The sequence below is a fragment of the Trichechus manatus genome, unplaced genomic scaffold (genome assembly GCF_000243295.1).
Source record: "Trichechus manatus latirostris isolate Lorelei unplaced genomic scaffold, TriManLat1.0 scaffold00006, whole genome shotgun sequence".
Lineage (NCBI taxonomy): Eukaryota > Metazoa > Chordata > Mammalia > Sirenia > Trichechidae > Trichechus > Trichechus manatus.
This window is the reverse complement of record NW_004443942.1, coordinates 18,390,313-18,410,840: the sequence shown is the minus strand read 5'-3', so window position 1 is coordinate 18,410,840 and position 20,528 is coordinate 18,390,313. Positions and strand designations below refer to the sequence as shown.

Sequence of the window (20,528 nt, the reverse complement as noted above, 5' to 3'; positions counted from 1 at the left end):
GTGTCCCCCCAAAATATCGGTCAACTTGGCTGGGTCATGATTCCCAGTATTGTATAATTGTGTACCATTTTGTAATCTGTTGTGATTTCTCTATGTGTTGTAAATTCAATCACTATGATCTAATAAAATGGATTAGCGGCAGTTATACTGATGAAGTATACAAGACTGAATAGTGTCTTAAGCCAATCTCTTTTGCTATATAAAAGAGAGAAGTGAGCAGAGACACATGGGAACCTCTCACCACCAAGAAAGCAGTGTCAGGAGCCCAGCGTGTCCTTTGGGCCTGAGGTTCCTGTGCTGAGATGCTCCCGGACAAAGGGAAGACCGATGCATCACAAGGACCTTCCTCCAGAGCCGACAGAGAGAGAAAGTGTTCCCCTGGAGCTGACATCCTGAATTTGGACTTGTAGCCGACTGGACTGTGAGAGAATAAACTTCTCTTTTTTAAAGTTGTCCACTTGTGGTATTTCTGTTATAGCAGCACTAGATGACTAAGACAAATATTTTATTTGTTTTATTTTTAAGTCATTAATCCATCTATAATTTATTTTAGTGCATGTTTAAGATGGGGAAGGAGAGGTTTCAACTTTATTTTTCTAGAAGATTAGCCTGTTGTGCCAGCATCATTTAATAAATAATTCATCTTTTTACTTCTGAATTGAACTACCATTTTGTTATACAATAAATTATTTTATATACTAGGTTTTATTTCTGGATTCTTTATTCCATTTCGCTGATATATTGCTCTATTTTAGTATCAGTACAATAATGAATACATTAGAGTGGCTTCATTATTAAGCTCTTAAATCATTAAAGGCTCAACTGAAATTACTGTCAGGACAATTTTGTCACCAAATGTGAGACACATATACAATGTTACCAATACTGAATCTGTCTCCTCATTTTAATTGGAAATACTTACTGAATCACTTGTGTGTGTGTCTGTGTGTGTGTGTGTGTGTGTGTGTGTGTGTGCGCCAAGCAAAAGATAAAATTTACCAAAAATCTGCATTCATTGTAAAGATCATTTGATTTGGCTGTCGTATTAGATGAGTAAATTGTATCTTTTTCTATTTTTAAAATACCATATATTTTTTAAAATTAATTTTATAAGGTACATAATTAGTGGTTGTTGCCTGGGCAAGGCAAATGGCATTTTAGATGGTCTTACTTAAGACATTTTCCAGTTGAATCTTGTTTCAGTTTCTTCAGCATATAATCCTAGTGGTGGACAATTTAGTGATGACTTCAGATGTGGGCTTCTTCAAACTTGAGATTAAGTCTTCCTTCGGTTCATGGGAAAGAAGGCACACTATTCATCATCAGCAATGCATTTGTTTACACCCAAGAAAAAATGCCAGACTTTCCAGAGATGATTAAATACTAACTTTCATGAGGGATTTATTTTGATTATAATTGAATCCAATACTTCAGAAAGCCTGCCTAAAATTTGAAAGCAAATTGTGCATGTCTGTGTGTGCGAGGAAGGGGTGTTATCACTACTAAACAAGCTTTCTTTTCACTTGCAGATTTATACTCACTACATCTTTCTTCTTACCCTCCCCTGCCCCATCGCTGCTTCAACACTTAGATCTCCCTGTGTGCGATGTAAGTCAAAACAACTAGAATGGTAAGAACTGCAATTTTGCATAAGTGCATTAAAAAGGAAATGTTATGGTTTATGTCTTAAAATGAAACCATATATCTATATTCATTGACCCACCACTCGTCAAAGAATTCGGTCTCTGTATATTAGATTCCACACACTGACAACTGATATGTGGCACATATGACTTAACACAGAACAAATGGAGTGGTAAGATCTGTAATTTTGTATAAAGGTATTAAAATGGAAACTTGCAATTTATGTCTTCAAGTATATAGTGAACACTAAGCAGCTGGGTCAGCACACATATTTCTTGGAGAGAAACTGTATCAATATTTGGGTTCATCTAGCATCAATGACAGTGATATTTTCCATATGGCTTCCCGAGAATGCAAAGCTTCGCTCAGAGCCACTACTGACATCAGACGTAAACACGCTAAAAGCATCCTTTTTGCACTCAGTGTAAATGTTTTCTCAGTATATTGAGTTTAGCCATTTGGAACGTTTATAATCAGCATCTTCCCAGCCACATCATAGACTCAACATAGGAAGTACCATTTTCTTCAAAAAGAAAATGAAGGAACATTCCCTCTCTTTTACCACCATCAAGTATGAAATTTGGATCATTTCCAAAAGAAAAAGTCGGCACCCAAAAGGTGATACTTTGTTTATTCAGTAAATGTTACTGAGTGAATGAGTGTCTTTTGGGTATCTTGTAGGTACCCCTCCCGGTACCAGGGTTGCTGTAGCCAGATCGATGGACTGATGCTGGTAGAAAATAAGAAAGCTTTTGACCCTAAAATTGGGTATTTACACGGAAAAATTATGGTGTATTGTGAAGATAACCAGGCCATGGCAAACATTTGCTTAGGGAGAAGAACAAATAATTATGCAAAAAAACCCTTGACGACAGTTGTGGTAAATACTGTCAAGGAAAGTTCAGTATATAAGAGAAGTGTATGGTGGGCAAAAGGCTGGGGAAGAAATACGACTTAATGGGGTTGAGAGAGGAATCTAGTTGTCGACCCCCTAATAAGAGGAACAAAGTAAATAGGAGATCCCCTCGGTCATGCCCCTTTGCTAATGGTGTACTGAAGGTAAATAAGGGAAACGTTTAAACAAGGAGAGTGAAGCAAATGCAGATCGTGCGTGGCTGTTAAAGGTCCTGGAGGCCTTTTCAGTCAGGATTGAAATGCTTCTTTGGATCAAAGGATCAGAGCACTGTTTCTTAAAGTGTGATCCGTGGAGCCAAATCCCTGGGGTGCTTGTTAAATATCCAGATTCCTAGACTCAGATCTATTGCCTTAGAATGGGAATGAACTGGGGACCAGCATTTTAAATAAGCTTCTCAGACGATTTTTATGCAATATGCAATTTGCGAACTCTTGCACTGATTTAGATTTTCACATCTAGGTTTTGTTTGTTCGGTGCCATGGATTGGTACCGACTCACAGTGACCTTATGTACAACAGAACAAAACTCTACTGAGTCCTGTGCCATCCTCATAATCGTTGCTATGTTTGAGTGCATTGTTGTAGCCACTGTGTCAATCCATCTCGCTGAGGGTCTTCCTCTTTTTTGCTGACCCTCTACTTCAATAACTGCTGTGCCTTTCATTTTTGTCTCTGGATTAATTCTGGAATTACATCGTAGGGAATGTAAAGTAAAGCCATTGATCAGACAACTGGAAGCAGCAAGGAGCTGACCCAATTCCACATGAAACTGCAAACCTCACGGGGTGGAAAAATGGGAAGAAAACTCAATTGGAAAACAAAACTTGTGTTTGGACCCTAACTCTGTCATTCACTATATATGGTCATGGAAACTAATTTCTCCGCTATGATTCTCTTTGCTTGTTTGTAAAATGATCAGTATTTTCCAAATTCAGCCAATTCAAAGTAGTATCATCTGTACTATTCATAATATTTTTATTTTAATAGTTAAATAAGTTTAATTTGAAAAGAAACCAATTACTGTATTGAGATTGTACCTGTTTAGGTCACCAAGTGACCACACATAGCAAATCAACAGTCGTTCCTCAGCCCACACCCCACTTGACCTCTCAGAAACATTTAGCATGGTTGATCTCTCCCTACTCTTGGAGCTCCTAAGGGCCACATTTTCCTGGTTTAAAATTTTTTAAAACAATTAAAAAATTTAAAACAAGTATATTCCTGAATCTCTAAAATAATCTCATCTATTTTTAGTAATATTGTCATCACACTTTGGGGAACACAGTGAATTAAATGATATTTCAGATAATTTTCTGTTTTATAAATCTGAATTTTTGGAGTGCCACGCAAATGGTTATTTCATTATTTCTGGAGAAAAGACGTCCAAGCTTGTGAAACAATTTTGAAAAAAAATCAACCTTGGATTGTTATCAGGCAAAAATGCCATAATAAAAGCTTTGAAAAAAAATAGACTTTTTTTACAAAAGGAAATGACTTTTAATGCTACTCAAATATTTAATTAAATGCTTATACCAAGTACATAGTATTTAAGCAAAAGTATTTTCCTTTACAACAACTGCTAACTCAATCTGATTTTTTCCCCCAAATTGTTAAAACTAAATTGGAATAAAAAAAAAATACTACAGTTTTACCAGAAATGAAATTCCAAGTCTGTTCATGATATACTCATTGTTCTTTTACTGGGTAGATGGATAGCTGAGTGAGAAGAAAGTTGGGAGGTGGGTGGGGGTGGTGACGACTCTGAGGGAGATAGCTTCTAATGGGAAAGCTTTTGAGCCTAAAATTGGGTACCTGCATAGATAAAAGGTGTAATACAAGTGGATGGGCGAGGGAAAGGAAATGAGGTTCTGGCACTAGAATTATGACTTTTCTAGATGACTGAAGATGTTGGGATGAGACCTGGCTTCATCAAGGATATAAGGAAGGAGAGAACACGAAGAACCAACCACTCTAACTCCATTCATTTATTCAACAAACATTTAAGTATTGGAAAGGCACAAATGAAAATATCTCTATCTAAAGAGTTTACAACCTATTGGACACCGTTGGTACCCTGCCAAGCTTTTAGATACATGGTCTTAATTTATTTCTTCAGAGGCACCATTTTGCCTACCACTTTGTGGTCCTAACACATGCTATTTGCCCTCTTGCTTTCCCTGTCTGCCTCACTCTCCCTACTTGCCTCTCCCTTCACCGGGTCAAGTCCTTCCTATCTAGACCAGGTTGTATATGTATCATCTAATCTTCATCCTCATCCTAACTTTTTTCAGTTATCCCCCATTTTTCCACACAACCTTGTGCACCTCACATAAAGACTACCTCCCCAGCTCCTAAGACAGATTTTGGCTCGTTGAAGTTAATTACGGAAATTCCATTTTTCTTTGCCAGCTATTAATTTAGGAATGTCCACTTGACCCAGTTCTTGTTGAGGAGATATGAGGGGAAGCCTGCTGACGCAGTTCTAGGAAACTTTTCCCTGATCTCAAGAAAAAGACACAGGAAAAGGCAGTCTTCTTTATCCCTCTCTACACAGCCATGTTTAAATTTGAAGCCTGGAACAGCTGCAGCCATTTCACTACCAGACTGAAGATGAAGCCAACACATGAAGGACAGAAGAACCAAAAGAGCTACAGAGAAGCAGTACTGCAGTCCTGATATATGATGTGGGGAGCCTGCCCTACTCCTGCATTTCACGTTATGGGAGATAAAAATCACCTTATCACAGTCAGAACTCTATTAACTGAGGCCACAAGTATCATAACTGCCTATCACCCTTCATTAAACAGCTCAAAAGTCCCTTCCTTCCCTGAGCCCCACTTCTCTTGTAGTTTCTTGGTCTTTTCTTCCATAGCTCTGACCACAGTTTGTAATTATTTATTGTTGTGATTATTTGATCATTGCTTGATATTTCCACTTGAGCATTAGTTTCATGAGGACACTATGTTTGTCTTGCTCACCCCAGTATTCCCAGTGCCCTGCATAGTGCCTGGCACATAGTAGGAACTCATAAATATTATCAGAATTAATGAATGATTGCATGCGTGCATGCATGTGTCTGTATGTATAGCAGTGGGAGTCAGAGGAAAGGGTGCTTACACTAGACTGTGAGAATTAAGGAAGGATTTATAATGAGGGAAGGTGAAGCTTGATCTAAATTTTGAAGAAGTAAGAGGAGAATATCAAGTATAAAAGGTGACAAGGAAGGGTATTCCAGGTAGCTGGAAAAATACGTGCAGAGAACTGGAGATGTGCTTAAATTTCTCCTAGTCATAAACACACTTTCAGCGTAAGCTCTTTTGGTTCAAATTTATCTCCCGAATTTCATTTAACATAAATGGGTATTTTTGTTTATAAAACGTCTCCTATTTCGTATTTTAAACTCCTGAATAGAGAAATTACATTCAGCATTATTCAGTTTCTCTATATACTTCCTTCTTTTTCATGTAGGGGAGAGGTAGACCAACAAAGACACCTTGTGACATGTCATTCTGGTGACCTGTGACGTTATTGCAATTAACCAGCCAAGGAGCTAACATTCTCCAAGTCAAATCAGAGAAATGGAACAGACAGTCAGGGTCCACACTGCCAAACTGCGGTAAATTCTAATCCAAGTTACATCAGGTCTATTATGAGTTTGGGGGAAAGTCAAATCTTTAGACCATTATATTCGGGAAACATAATCATCTTCAGTCAGCACCACCTGCCATAGCCCATAATATGTCATATCCTATGTAACACTTAAAAAATTGTTGCAGCTGCATCCAACCCTTCTGTCCCTCTTTTCCAGAGCTGAAATGATTTTGCAACAGAGAAGGAAACGAGGTCATGGGTGGTGGCTTGGAATGCTGTTTTCTAGAGACAATATATGGTATGTAAAAGGTTTAGCTGATTTTGAATATAAGCCACCACTGATCCTTTATGTCTTCAGTGTAACTGATTCCACAAGCTAGGCCAATATCCTTAGTTTACTATCTCACAATGCATCATTAGGGTTGTGATTTTGGTAACAGTCTCTAAAATACCTCCAGGAAAACAAGGGATAATTACAACCACCATCTACATACTTTCCAAATGTGGATTTCCAGTCCACATCACTATCCAGAGCTCTGTCTGTAGATATCCAGCTGCCAAATGCACCAGCTCAGGAACAAGCAACTCAAGCTCAGTTTGCCAAAAACAGAATTCATTTTCTTTCCCACAAGCTTTTTTGCTATTGTGGATTCTCTCATTGTTCATGGGATCATCATTAACTCATGTTTTCCTAACTAGAAACTCAAGGGACATCCTAGACATCTCCCTCATTCTTTACATCCAGTGGGTCATCAAGTCCTATAGATTCAGCCTTCCAAGCATCTCTCCATCTCTTCTCCCAGTGTCTAATTCAATACTTCTTAATTTCTCCTCTGGCTTCCTGCAGTAACCTCATAAGTAGATTTATGGCCTCTGGTCTTGCTCGTTTACAATCCCCTCCACAATGAAGTCACAGGATCTTTAAAAAACTGAGTATCTGCTCAAGGCATTTTACTGCTTAAAGACCTTTAAACGGCTCCCCGTAGCTTTCAGGTAAACTACCAACTCCTTAATGCATTTAGACCCTTCATGACTTGGCCCCTGTCTAGGTCCCCAGCCTCATATGTCTCTTTTCACACTAATCCACTCTCTTTTTCTACAACGTTTGTTATTATAACTAATAATAGTTAACATCTATGGAGTCCTTACTCTGAGCCAAGAACTATGCTAAATGCTTTACATAAGCCTTTTGCAAATTTTTCTGATGATGCATATCACCTGGGGTCTTTGCTAAAAATACAATTCTTGGTCTTCATCCCAGACCCATTAAATAATAATCTTCAGGGAAGGAACCTGGGAAACTATTTTAAAAAAGCATCATGGGTGTGATGCTTATTACATGGGAAGTTTGGGGAAAAACTACTTTATACAAACTTTCATTTAATCCTCCTAAAAATGTAGTCCCAGCTATAGATAGCAAAACTGAGGCTGAAGAAGGCAAGTGATTTTTCCAAAGACACATGGTTACTGATTAGCATTATTAGGACTTGAACCTAGGCATCTGACACGAGAGTTTACACCACTGTCATGTTCTAATACACCCTACTTGTAAATCAACACATGCACTGCATTCACTCTCCTCTGTGCCACTTCTGCCCTTCCACTTGGAAAGGCATTTTCTCATCGTTGCCTGGCTAACTACTATAACCCTCATGATTCAACTCAGACTGAAGCCTTTCTTAGCCTCCCCAGACTGGCTTGGTTGTCTCCTTATGCACCGTTTTGTTGACAAAACACATCATCATGTATTTCCTTATCTGCTCCCCTGCCAGACTATACCAGTTACTGTCAAGTTGATTCTGACTCACCGTGACCCACGTGTGTCAGAGAACTGTGATCCACAGGAGTCTCAATGGCTGATTTTTAAAAAATAGATTGCCAGGCTTTTTTGCTGAGGTACCTCTGGGTGGACTCAAACCTATAATCTTTTGGTTAACAGCTGTGCACTTAACAGTTTTCACCACCCGGGGACTCCTACCAGATTATAAAGGGCACATCCAAGTCCTTCTGTATCTTTTGTTCAGCAGTGCCTGACATATACTAGGTATACCAGAAATATCTGTTCAATGAATTAAAAATATAGTAAGTCACTTAGGTTGTCAAGGGCCTGGGGCTTAGATGCTATGCATGGATGGAGCTAGGGTTACTCCAGCAAATTATTTGTTTTCAGATGCTGAGTGTTACCTCTTAGAACCAGTCTAAGCACTTTTTGAATGCACTAGTTTTCATCCTGGGAGCATCTTAATAAAGATGTGATTGGGAATCCAACTCATTCCTTTTGAAGTTCAAAGGAATGAAACATGCATGATATATTACAGTATCCTCGATCAAGACCAGTTAAGAGGCAAGGACAACAAAGGTCTCAGAAAGAGACAATATTATATGGGAAGGGGAAACCTGAGCGGGCGATGTGGACTCAACACAAGAGTTCAGAGTGTCAGAGGGAAATGTTGACATGGATTAAAGGCATGCTTGATTTAGACATCCCAATGCCTTGGGCACACTTTGTGGAAATGGAAGTAGGTGTAAAACAAAAATTAAAATAAGAATGGAAGTAGTGTTTTCACTCGCTCTAAGGCAACAGACAGAGATCTGCAGTGGTGGCAGTGATGAAGACTTAGCACAGGTGGCTTTGTTAGGTCCAAAAATTTATGGACTAAAAATCTGTACTACCAGAGTTTCAGTAAATGGTAACACTGAGAATTCCCTTTTCAGCAGAGGTAAGGAAGGTGTCTTAGTCATCTAGTACTGCCGTAACAGAAATACTGCAAGTGGATGGCTTTAACAAGGAGAAATTTATTTTTTTCATGGACTAGTAGGCTAGAAGTCCAAATTCAGGGAATCAGCTCCAGGGGATGGCTTTCTCTGTCAGCTCTGGAGGAAGGTCCTTTTCATCACTCTTCCCCTGGACTAGGAGCTTCTCTGCGCAGGAACCCCGGGTCCAAAAGATGCACTCTGCTCCCAGCGCTGCTTTCTTGGTGGTATGAGGTCCCCAAATCTCTGCTTGCTTCCCTTTCCTTTTATCTCTTGTAAGATAAAAGGTGGCGCAGGCCACACCCCAGGGAAACTCCCTTTACGTGGGATCAAGGATGTGACCCTAGTAAGTGTGTTAGAATCCCACCCTAATCATCTTTAACAAAATTACAATCACAAAATGGAGGACAACCACACAGTACTGGGAATCATTGCCTAACCAAGTTGACACATATTTTTGAGGGACACAGTTCAGTCCATGACACTCTACCCTTTGGTTCCCAAAAATTCATGTCCTTGCCACATGTAAAACACATTCACCCCATCATATCATAGTAAAAGTCTTAAATCAGCTCCAAGTCCAAAATCCAAAAAATTCTTTTTCATCTGTGAAATCTAGAATAGGAGTTATCTGCTTCCAAAGGTACAATGGCCGAACTGGCACAGGCTAGACATTTCCATTACAAATGGGAGAAACTGGAGGGAAAGAAGGGATAACAAGCTCCAAGAAAGTCAGCAGAACACATTACATTAGCCCTCAAGACTTTGCAAATAATCCTCTGTTCTCTGAGAGAATTTACACAATGACCCTGCCTTCCAGACACTACATATTGGCTGCACTCTCTAGATTCTGAGTGGAGGCCCCTCGGCCCTGGTTTCAGCTCTGCCTTCCAGGCCCACTGGGATGGCAACTCTGCCCCCTCGGCTTTAGGCACACCATTCTCCTAGTCCATCTGAGTGGCAACTCCACCCTTAGAAATGCTAGAGGCCATGGCTCCACCCTTTGAAACCCCAGAGGTTGTGGCCATACCTTTTGAGACTGAGCAGCTCGCCTTCCTGTGTTCCTTGTCTCTTCAGCTTCTGCTTCCTGGTTTCTTGGCCTCTTGGCTCCTCAGGCCTCACGCCTGCATCTGCCCTGCTGGGGCAAGTGTTCCAAAGCATAGCTCCACCATTAGTGCCTGGAGGCGCCCTACTCCACCAGTAAACTTTGTCTGGAAGGCACTGAGCTCTCTCGTTCCTTGGGTCAGCAAGCCTAGCTCCACCGATAAGTGCTGGGAAGCGCCCTACTCCACCAGGAAGCCTCCTGCACACAGACACTCCGCTCTCTCCTCCATTGGTCAGCTCTAGCACTGTCTGGCGCTGGTCTCCTGGTTTTGCTGCTGCCAGTTCTCTGCCGCTGCTGCTTCTCTGCTGCTGCAGGTTCTCTGCTGCTGCTGGTCCTCTGTTGCTGCCACTCTCTATCCATTCGCAGTTTCACATTTTAGGTATCTATTAGAGCAGCACCCCACTCCTGGTACCAAATTCTGTCTTAGTCATCTAGTGCTGCTATAACAGAAATACCACAAGTGGATGGCTTTAACAAGGAGAAATTTATTTTCTCTCAGTCAAGTAGGCTAGAAGTCCAAGTTCAGGGTGTCAGCTCCAGGGGAAGGCTTTCTCTCTCTGTTGGCTCTGGAGGAAGGTCCTTCTCATCAATATTCACCTGGACTAGGAGCTTCTTTGCATAGGAACCCCGAGTCCAAAGGATGTGCTCTGCTCCCAGCACTGCTTCCTTGGTGGTATGAGGTCCCCAAATCTCTGCTTGCTTCCCTTTCCTTTTATCTCTTGTAAGATAAAAGGTGGCACAGGCCACATCCCAAGGAAACTCCCTTTACATTGGATCAAGTATGTGACCTTAGTAAGGGTGTTACAATTCTGCCCTAATCCTCTTTCACATAAAATTACAATCACGAAATGGAGGACAACCACACAGTACTGGGAATCATGGCCTAACTTAGTTGACACGTATTTTTGAGGGGCACAATTCAATCCATGACAGAAGGGTTGGGGTTCAACAGGAATGGAACTTCCATAAGTGTCAGTGATACCTGTGTTCCACCATCTGGGACAAGCCAGTGGGCACAGAAGAACAAGACCAGCATCTGAGGTTGTCCAGAGGTTAGCAGATGCCATGTCCATTCTTGAGTGTTATACCCATCTTGGTTCAACCTCTCCCAGCATCTTGGTTCTACCTCTCCCAGTTGGTCGTTGAAGGTAAGGAATAAAGAAAATTAATTCATGGCCAGGTGTAAGCAATGAGGGCAGTTCTTGGGAATATTTATTTGGGCAAGAGAACCTTAGGAGACTATATTTTCTGTTAATTTGACATTTTTGGGTTTGATGTCTTAATTTAAGTAATAAAGAAAATGTTGAGATCATCAGGTTGGTGAGGTCTGGATGTTTAGGTAATAGAATTCTATAATAAAAGTGAACAAACAGATCTTTGAAAACATAAAGTCTTTTTGTAGGCATGCTTAAGACAGTTAAATGCACACTGAGAAATGAGACTCTATAGGCAAAGGAGTAAAACACATTTTACTTGAAACAAGTTTTATTCAAAACAAGTTGTATCTGAAATACAAAGATCATTTGAAACAAAAGTTTTGTTTAAAACAAAAAGCTTTATCTGAAGAAAAGTTTTATTTGATACGAAAACTATTTGCAGGCGTTCTGGAGACTCTCACATGTGAAGAAAAGAAATTAGACTATATGCGTAACAAAACCGAAGGGGTGCTTTCTTTGGAAAAGAGAGAACTCTGCCATAACATCTAAAAAGTCAATGATGTATATGATTACAAGAAAAGAGTACACTTAGGAAAGAGTTATGTGTTCAATGTCAAAGAAATTAATATCTAAATGATTCGGATAGTGGTCTGTGGACCCAAATAAACTTGCCCTATCTTACTAAATACACCAATTGCAATCTTACTAAAATTATAGACAGGAGATTCATTTTCCATTTTCAACACTCTGTCTTAAGATACGAAGCCTTGACATCACCACATCCCAGTCTGCATAAGCTCCTTCTAGATGGCGGGATATCTCTGTTCCTGCTTCATAGCTCTGTCGGCCGTGAAGTAAGCGCCAGTTATCAAAAGTAATCACATCACCTAGATAAAAGATTTTTTCAATATGAATAATCATGTGTTTAAATGATTTGCATAGCTATAAAAAGTAACATACAAAATACCCTTGCTACTTGTTTCACATCAGGAAGCAGTTAATTTTTTTCTTCCCATAAAATTGCATGTTCACTTTTTCACAGAAATCAGCCCACTGAACACAAACTGCTTTAGGCTTTATGACATTTAAGCTACACAGTCTGGCAGTGCTTTTACAATTATCTTACTTAAGAAAAATGATCTGTGCAAACCTTTTGAATTATTCCTACTGATGTCATTTATCTCTTAATCAGAAATGTTTCTTCTCAGTTTAACAGATTCAAATAATCATTAAAATAGTGACATTTTTAGTTTATAGCATTTCATGCACATTATTTCTAACTTTCCAAAGAATCCTAGAGTATTATTTCATCTTTTCGTACATAGAAAACAGACCTCAAGAGGTTGAGGGATTTGTCGTAAGCTGCACTACTATTTGTAATTATGGCATTGGCAAAGAATGTTGAATACACCATGGACTGCCAGAAGAATGAACAAATCTGTCTTGGAAGAAGTACAGTCAGAATGCTCATTGGAAGCAAGGATGGCGAGACTTTGTCTCACATACTTTGGACATGTTATGAGGAGGGACCAGTCCCTGGAGAAGGACATCATGCTTGGTAAGGTAGAAGGTCAGTGAAAAAGAGGAAGACTCTCAACAAGATGGAACGGCAGAGTGGCTGCCAACAGTGGGCTCAAACATAGCAACAATTGTGAGGATGGTGCAGTACTGAGCATTGTTTCATTCTGTTGTACATAGGGTCGCTATGAGTCAGAACCGACTTGACGGCATCTAACAATAGCAACAACACACTACTATTAAATAGTGGAGCTCAGATTCCAACTCCTATCTTTTTGGATTTTACTCCCATGGCATTTTCATTTTATCACATTTTCTCTCTCAAAATCAATCTGCTGGGACTATATGGCAGTGGATTTATGGAGGTTTCTAGTATTACTTTATTATGACAAAAGATCAATTTAAACTGTAATCACAAGTGAAAAGAATCTTCCAGTTGGCCATATCAACAGCAGAGAGAAATTATTTACTATTGATATAAAAAAAGATTCAAGTATGGTGGCACTGTATTGAATAGAAATGGTCCAAAAACCGCATAATGCTTTATGATTTTTTTTTCAAGTAGCTGAAATACTTCAAGTGCTACTTTATTTCAAGTAATACTATCTTTGCTAGTAAGTTTAACAGATAAACATGAAGTACCTTTTGGTGAGAATTTGGGGATAATTTTTACTGGTTTACCAGGATAAGCACTAAGGATAAGCCTCAGTTTATACTGAGTTATCAAGATATAAGATTATCGGTCTATCATATGAGAATTTTATCTGGTCTATGACTTCTATCTCAAATATTTATTCTTTATGTTGGAAGTTCTTAAATTTCAATGTGCTTAAAAATTACCTACAGGTCCCTGGGTATGCTCAACTACTAACCTAAATGTTAGCGGTTCCAACCCACCTAGCTGTGGAAGAAAGGTCTGATGATCTGCTTCTGTAAAGATTACTGCCAAGAAAACCCTATGGAGTAGTTCTACTCTAACACAGGGGGACGTCATAAGTTGGAATAGACTCAACAGCAACCTGTTTTGTTTTGTTTTATTTTAGTAAGGATTAACCGGGGAGCTTGTTAAGAATGAGTATTTTTGAGTGAAGAGAGCAGGGGTGGGGGCCAGCAGTCTGCTATTTAAGCAGGTCTCTTGTTCATCATCATTTTGTTGTAAGCGTTCCTCATGCCGTGCTTGAGAAAAACTGGTCTCGATATCTATCACTTTAGATGGTTAAGTTGAAGAAAAATCCATCCTTCAATTGTTTAAGAAAATGTATTCACTGACCTGGATTCATCTTGAAGGTGAACTTGAACTCTTTGCAGTTCATGAGATCAACAAACTCCTTCAGAGCAGCATAAAATGGCTGAACTCTTTCAACAGGTACATCAAATATGGTGTCTCTGGTAGCGTTATTGAAGTTGATTCGAACCACTTGGCCTTTATCATCTAACCTGATTTTTTTAAGGGAAAAATTTTAAATGCATAGTTCATGAAGTATCTTTTTACATTTCTAAGGCTCAATTCCTCTTGGAAGATATTTCTGAAACACAGTATTAAAGAATCCAAATACATGTACAGAAGATATTAAGGTTACCTGCAGTACAATGTATACATTCATTTTTCTTCATTCATTCATTTAGCAAGTGGTTTTCCCAATCTTACCAGAAGTGCCAGAAAGATTCAACCTAATTTAAAATAAATGTTGCTAAGAGATTCAAGTTGAAAAGTTTGTTATGCTTAGTGAAATCCATTCATTCTTTGTATCGTGGGAATCATTATGATGTTGTCTATTACATCACATTTTATAAAGATCAATAGGAAAAATTTATTTCAGGTTTCAGAAGTATCTTGAATCTTGTAACTGATTATGCTCCCTCCTTCCTTTGATCTCTAGAAGCTCAGAGCTGAAATTGACATCTATCACCAGTAAGTGTGCTGGATTTTATGGTGATTACAGCTAGTTAACATTTATTCTCAGCTTTCTGAGCCAGGAACTATGGTAAGGACTTCCATACGTTATCTTTATAATTCCCACAAAAATTGTATGTGGTAGGTATTAGTATTAGTTCCCATTTATGAGACTGAGGCTCAGCAATGGTAAGCAACCTGCCTGAGATTGCACAGCTACCAAGTGGAAGAGTTGTGTTTCATGTGATTGAGTTTGTAACCACTGATATGCTCTCCAATAGCTTAATCTCATCATTATTCCCTTTGCCCCAGTTTCATTACTTTTTACCGTATTGCATTATACCTAATTCTGTCAGCAACCTCAAAGACTTCTTTGTACTAGGCAGGACATAGACATTTTCAAAGAATTTTAAAATTTAATCACTAGAAAAATTATATTACACCAAACATTCAGGAGATGGGAGCCCTAGGTTACCTGAAAACCTACTTTGTTTCGTCTTCTATTGAAAATATATTAAGTGGATTGATGTTAACCACTAAGGATATCCTGAAACCTTGCTCATGGCCACATTTGGTAATTTGGTAATAACAGTGCCAAGTCATGATTCAGATGGTGGACATTCAGTTAATCTCACTCAATAGCTAAATTTCTTACATCTGTTCACTAGTCTTGCAGAATGTGCAATCATATTTTGCCATGACAAAATTACATCTTACTATATGTCATAGACTTTTCAGGTAACTTTTGAATAGTCAAAACTGCTTTGTTATAAGTGGGAATGTCCAGAGTTATTTCTTCTCGTCCCTGTCTTGATGACTGAGTTCTCAGATGTTTCTCAGGGTTATTCGGAACCAGACTTTATCCTTGATGTCTATTTTTCTCTCACACCCCTCATCTAATCTTTCAGGAAAATATACTGTTTCTGCCTTCTAAATATATTCAGGAACTGATGTATTTTAACACTGTCACTGCTACCACTTAAACTACTCAGATCCAAGGCACCATCATCTCTAACCTACAGTCCTATAGTAAGTTCCTGACTGGTCTCTCCGTGCTGCCTGCTCAAATCTCCTTCTACACTGTATTCAGCACAGTCGCCAGGGTTATCAGTTTAAAATGTAAATCAGATATGCGTCTCTTCTGGTCAAAATCTTTCAGCTTCTCACTATTTCACTCAGAGTAAAATCCAATGTTCTTATAATGGTTTACATGGCCGTATATGAACTCACCCTCATCTGACCTCCTCTCCTGATACTTTCCCCCTCACTCACTCTACTCCAGCCATACTGAACTTCTTAACTGTTCCTTGGACATGGCAGACATGTTCTTAGGGACTTCCTAGGGCCTTTGTTTAGCAGACTCCTCTGCTTGGAACACTCTACTGGGAAAACTCCCTTACTCTTTAAGTCTTTGCTCAAATCTTGTCTACTCAGTGAAGCTTTCCCTTACCATCCTATTTAATTATACAAAGTTTCATCCTCCCCAAGTCTCTGGTCCTTCAGATTCCCCTTAACTGGCCCTAGTTTTCCTTGTTTCTAAAGCACTTAAAAAATTTTTAACATTCACTATAATTTACTCATTTGTTTTAAAATTTTTTACTCTTTGAGTCAGAATTGATTCTAGGCAATGGGTTTGGTTTGGTTTCTTCTCCGTTAGAATGTAAGCTACACATGAGTAGAGATCTTGGGCTGTTTTGTTTACCGATGTTTCCCAAGCATCAAAAACAGTGGCTGGCCTATGTGGACATGAGAGGGCCGAATTCAAATTCTGGGGATTTGATTATCTACTAGATGATTTTATTTTCGTATTTTTTGGCTATTTCTCTTAAAAAGAAGAATATAAACTCAATTCTGAAATTGGAAACACTCCAAAAATTCATTAACTGAGGTCTGATTAAATGAACCATGTCCTAGGAACACAATGTAAACTAATTTTCAAATAAAAGACCTTGTGGCCTTTGTAGGTATTTGGAAAAATCATGATGAAAAAGATAGAACCCAGAATGCACTATGCAAAGAATGTATAATTTTTGTTGGCTTAGCATTTTTTCAGGGAGACATTTTTGTTTCCTTTTCAGTTCATGTGGCTCTGTTGGGGCTAATCCTGCTGCAGAGGCCCAGAGATAAATATGTGATCCAGGCATGGCCAGTTAGAATTCTCCAATCCTTGGCCATGGTGATGACCTCAAGAATAGATATGGACATAGCTTGGGTAGTGAGTCATCTAGCCTTGTTGGAGCTACTGGGAAATAAGTGTTCTCCTTCAGCTGTGATTACCAGCTGTAAAGATAATGTCAACTTGGAGCTTCTGTTGACTATTTTTGAGAATGAATCCAACACAGAGAATGGCAAAACTAAAAGGTAAGAAAAAAAGAGACCAATTCCAGATGACATTGATTATCCCCTGGCTTTACCTAATTTGAGTTAGACTTTTTCACTTCTAAGAATTCTGACTAGTGAAATTACATTGATTACAAGTATGTAGAACTTATATTTTGAAAACTAAGTGTAGAAAATGTATATCCACATAAAAACCTGCATAGGAATTTTTATAGCAGGTTTGTTTTATAACTACCCAAAACTGGAAGCAACCAAGATGTCCTTCAATAGGTGAATGGGTAGATAATACTCCATAAATGCATCCATACAATGGAGTATTATTCAGTGATAAGAAGAAATGAGCTGTCAAACTATGAAAAAACATAGAGGAATCATAAATGTATATTGCTAAGCGAAAAAAAGCCAGTCCAAAAAAATGACATACTGTATGATTTTACCTATATAACATTCTGGGAAGGCAAAACTATAGAGATAGAAACAGATCCATGGTTGCCAGTGGTTCAGGGAGAGGGGAGAAGGAAAGGAAGAATAGGAGAAGCATGAGGCATTTTGGGGGCAGTGACACTATTCTGTATAATACTGCGATGGTAGACACATGACATCACACGTTTGTTAAAGCCCATCGGACTGTACAACATGAAGAGTGATCCCTAATGTAAACTATGGACTTTAGTTAATAATAGTCTATATTAGTTCATGAATTATAGCAATTGTACCATAGGGATGAAATATATTAATAATAGGAGAAACAGTGTGTGCAGGGATGAGGGCATATATGGGAACTCTCTGTATTTTCTGCACATTTTCTTCTGTGAACCTAAAACTTCTCTAAAAAATAAAATGCGTTAAAAAATGAAGTTTACATGAAGTCTTCGTATCACCTCCTCTTAGACTGAGAGAAATTGGAGACTTCATGTGATTTGATAAAGAATTGTTTTATGGTAAAAAGTTTCTTTTTTTTTTCTCTGTCATTCTAAAATTGGGTTAAAGAGTTAATGAAAAATAATGCTCTGGGGTTAATCGAAGCTCTTTGCTGTTTAAGCTTTAGGTTAACAGAGTTTTTTTTCTGTCAACTTTTTTATTGCTATGACAAATTTATAAATAACACTTACTCTATAATTTTGTGCTTGGATTGTACAGAGAAATCACAATAATCCACTCCAATGTCTGCAAAGACCACAAAGGTGGAGGACAAAATCTGGAATGCCTGAGGATTTTTTTCCTTGAGCTTTCGGCATACATTAAACCCATCGACAATTTCTGAATCACCTCCAGTGACTGTTTGCTTTATGCAGTGCAGAAACTGAACCTGTGAAAAAGAAATGAGAAATATGGTTTAAAATGATATGCACTTGCTTTTTTTCTCCAACCTGTCTTTGACAGATTCGCTGAGATGATTAGTTTGGCTGTTGACCCTGGGGTTTTAGAAAATCTCTGGACCATATTTAAAATAAATCACATTGCGTTCCCCCGCCCCCATCCCCACCCAAAAAGTTGACTATAGGGTTCATTTCACTGTCATCATTTAGTTCAAAGAAATCATGTGATGTTTCACAATCAACAAAATAATTTAAAACATGTGAAGCCAAAAACTAGACTAGTTTAGCTAATACTGGCAAGAACAATGGGTAACAGCAGGGGCACGGAGAAAACATACCGATAAGAAAACATCAGTCAACATGATGAAAAAAAAGACTAATTTTTGGCTTTGGTCTAGTTCTCCTTCATTAACTAGAGCATTGCCCAGATTTTCCACTTACTTTTGAAGATAGAGATTTGTGTTTGGTTATTTCGTTTAGACAGTTTAGCTCTAAAAATAGAGACAAAATATCTTTTAAAAAGTAAATTCCCTGATCATTTACTTTCTGGTTTAACAAAACGATGATTTTGTAAAAATGTAGCTGGTTTAAAGAAATATGCCAACTTTATAAATATGTAATGGGATTCTCCAGTGGAATTAGTCGCTCCACACACAGCATCTCTCTCCTTGAGGAGGAACCTAATAGATGGGATGGTACATGGGTTTTTCTCTTTCTTGTATTCATACCCCTTTGTAATGTATCTTTGTAGCTCCTCCCACAAGATATGGAGTCTATTGCTCCACCTACTGAATCTGAGCCAGATTTGTGACTTGCTTTGACCAATAAACATTGCAGAAGTAATATTGGGCTGATTCTTAGCCTAGTCCTTCGGAGACCTTGCATACTTTGGCTGACTCTCTGGAAACTCTGCAAGCTGCTATGTGCACAAAGCCTAAGCTAGCCTGCTGGAGAATGATAGACTGTGTGGAGCAGAAACAAGCCATCTCAGCAGAAGTCAAAATAGGCCAACCAGTCCTTATCCTATTCAGCAGTTGACTGCAGGTATACGAACACAGACTAGAAGAACTGCCCAGCTGAACTTAGCCCAAATTATGAAAACATGAGCAAAGAAAATGCTGTTGTTTTAAGCCATTAAGTTATAGAGTAGGTGTTTATGCTGCAATAGCTAACTGATAACAAATGATGACCATGTGACTTTGTACGAAAGCCCAACATTGTGCTCTGGGATTTTATTTTCTCTTTACCTCTCTTGGAAGTGGTATATGTGCAAAGAGACCCCAAAGTGTACTGCTGTAATGAAATCTCTCTTGGCAAACTGAAAGGTGCCAATAATTACTTCCAGGAAGAAATAAATATTTTAAAAATGCATAAAAATCTTTTATCCCTTTGGAATGTGAGGATTTAGGTAAAGAGATTTCGCAAATTTGGATTGTTTAGAGAAAGAAAATCCTCATAAGACACATTAGCTAATGGAACATATAATCTTCTAGACTCAAAATACAAATAGATAAAAATATTGGTCCTTGGCTTGCCTTGTGGAAAATATCTTGAGGCTCACCTTACCCCAGGTGGATGATGAAGAGCTGGATAATCAGTATGAAAGCTTAACTTCCCAGTTGTATAAGCGACATTGTTTGCGTCGATTTTGTCTTGCACTTGCCAAGTATGTCTGTAAAATACAAGAAACACATATTTAAACAGGCTGTCACTATGCCAGAGGAAATGTGTCAGAATGAACTTGATACATGAGGGCAACGGAAACTTTTCATTTTATGAAGTAATTAACATAATGACTAGGAGCTTGGAAGAGGGTCTGACCATTCTTTGTCCAAAATGGCCATTTCAGAAATAGAATCTCCTCATTTCTCATCTCCTCTGAGCAAAATAATACATTTAAACATTACTACAGAGTTCATAAAGAAGTGAACACGTGATTGTAGGCTGTTTTTTAAATAGCATGATGAATTTTTAATTTTATTCTTGTAGCTACCACTGGCTGGTACAACTTTACCAATCATCCTAGAAGCCCGCCATGTGCCTTCCATGTGTCCTGTCCCAGTCACAATCCCCTCTCTCTGACAGTTATTATTTCTTTGTACTTCATAGTTGTATCACCCATATGTGTATCCCTAGACATTATGTTCCACCACTCATCTGTCAGTCTGTTGTACTGTTGTGGTTTGCATGTTGCTGTGATGCTGGAAGCTATGCCACCGATATTTCAAGTACCAGCAAGGTCCTCCCTGGTGGAAAGGTTTCAACAGAGCTTCCAGACTAAGACAGACTAA

At 38.7% G+C, this 20,528-nt stretch overlaps 1 protein-coding gene across 3 annotated transcripts in view; it reads right to left on the bottom strand.

The window, feature by feature from the left end:
- Positions 1-11,359: 11,359 nt before the first annotated feature.
- BBOX1 (gamma-butyrobetaine hydroxylase 1) overlaps positions 11,360-20,528 on the bottom strand; it is a 70,248-nt gene continuing 61,079 nt past the window's right edge. The window contains exons 5-8 of one of the 3 annotated variants that reach the window (XM_004369728.2): positions 19,804-19,909; positions 18,031-18,227; positions 13,955-14,121; positions 11,360-12,053 (exon numbers count right to left, since the gene is read on the bottom strand). In XM_004369728.2, coding sequence (XP_004369785.1) covers positions 11,893-12,053; positions 13,955-14,121; positions 18,031-18,227; positions 19,804-19,909 — 631 coding nt within the window. In that variant the 3' untranslated portion in view covers positions 11,360-11,892. The remainder of the gene's footprint in view (positions 12,054-13,954; positions 14,122-18,030; positions 18,228-19,803; positions 19,910-20,528) is intronic. The other 2 variants (XM_012557375.2, XM_012557377.1) reach the window with 2 other exon arrangements.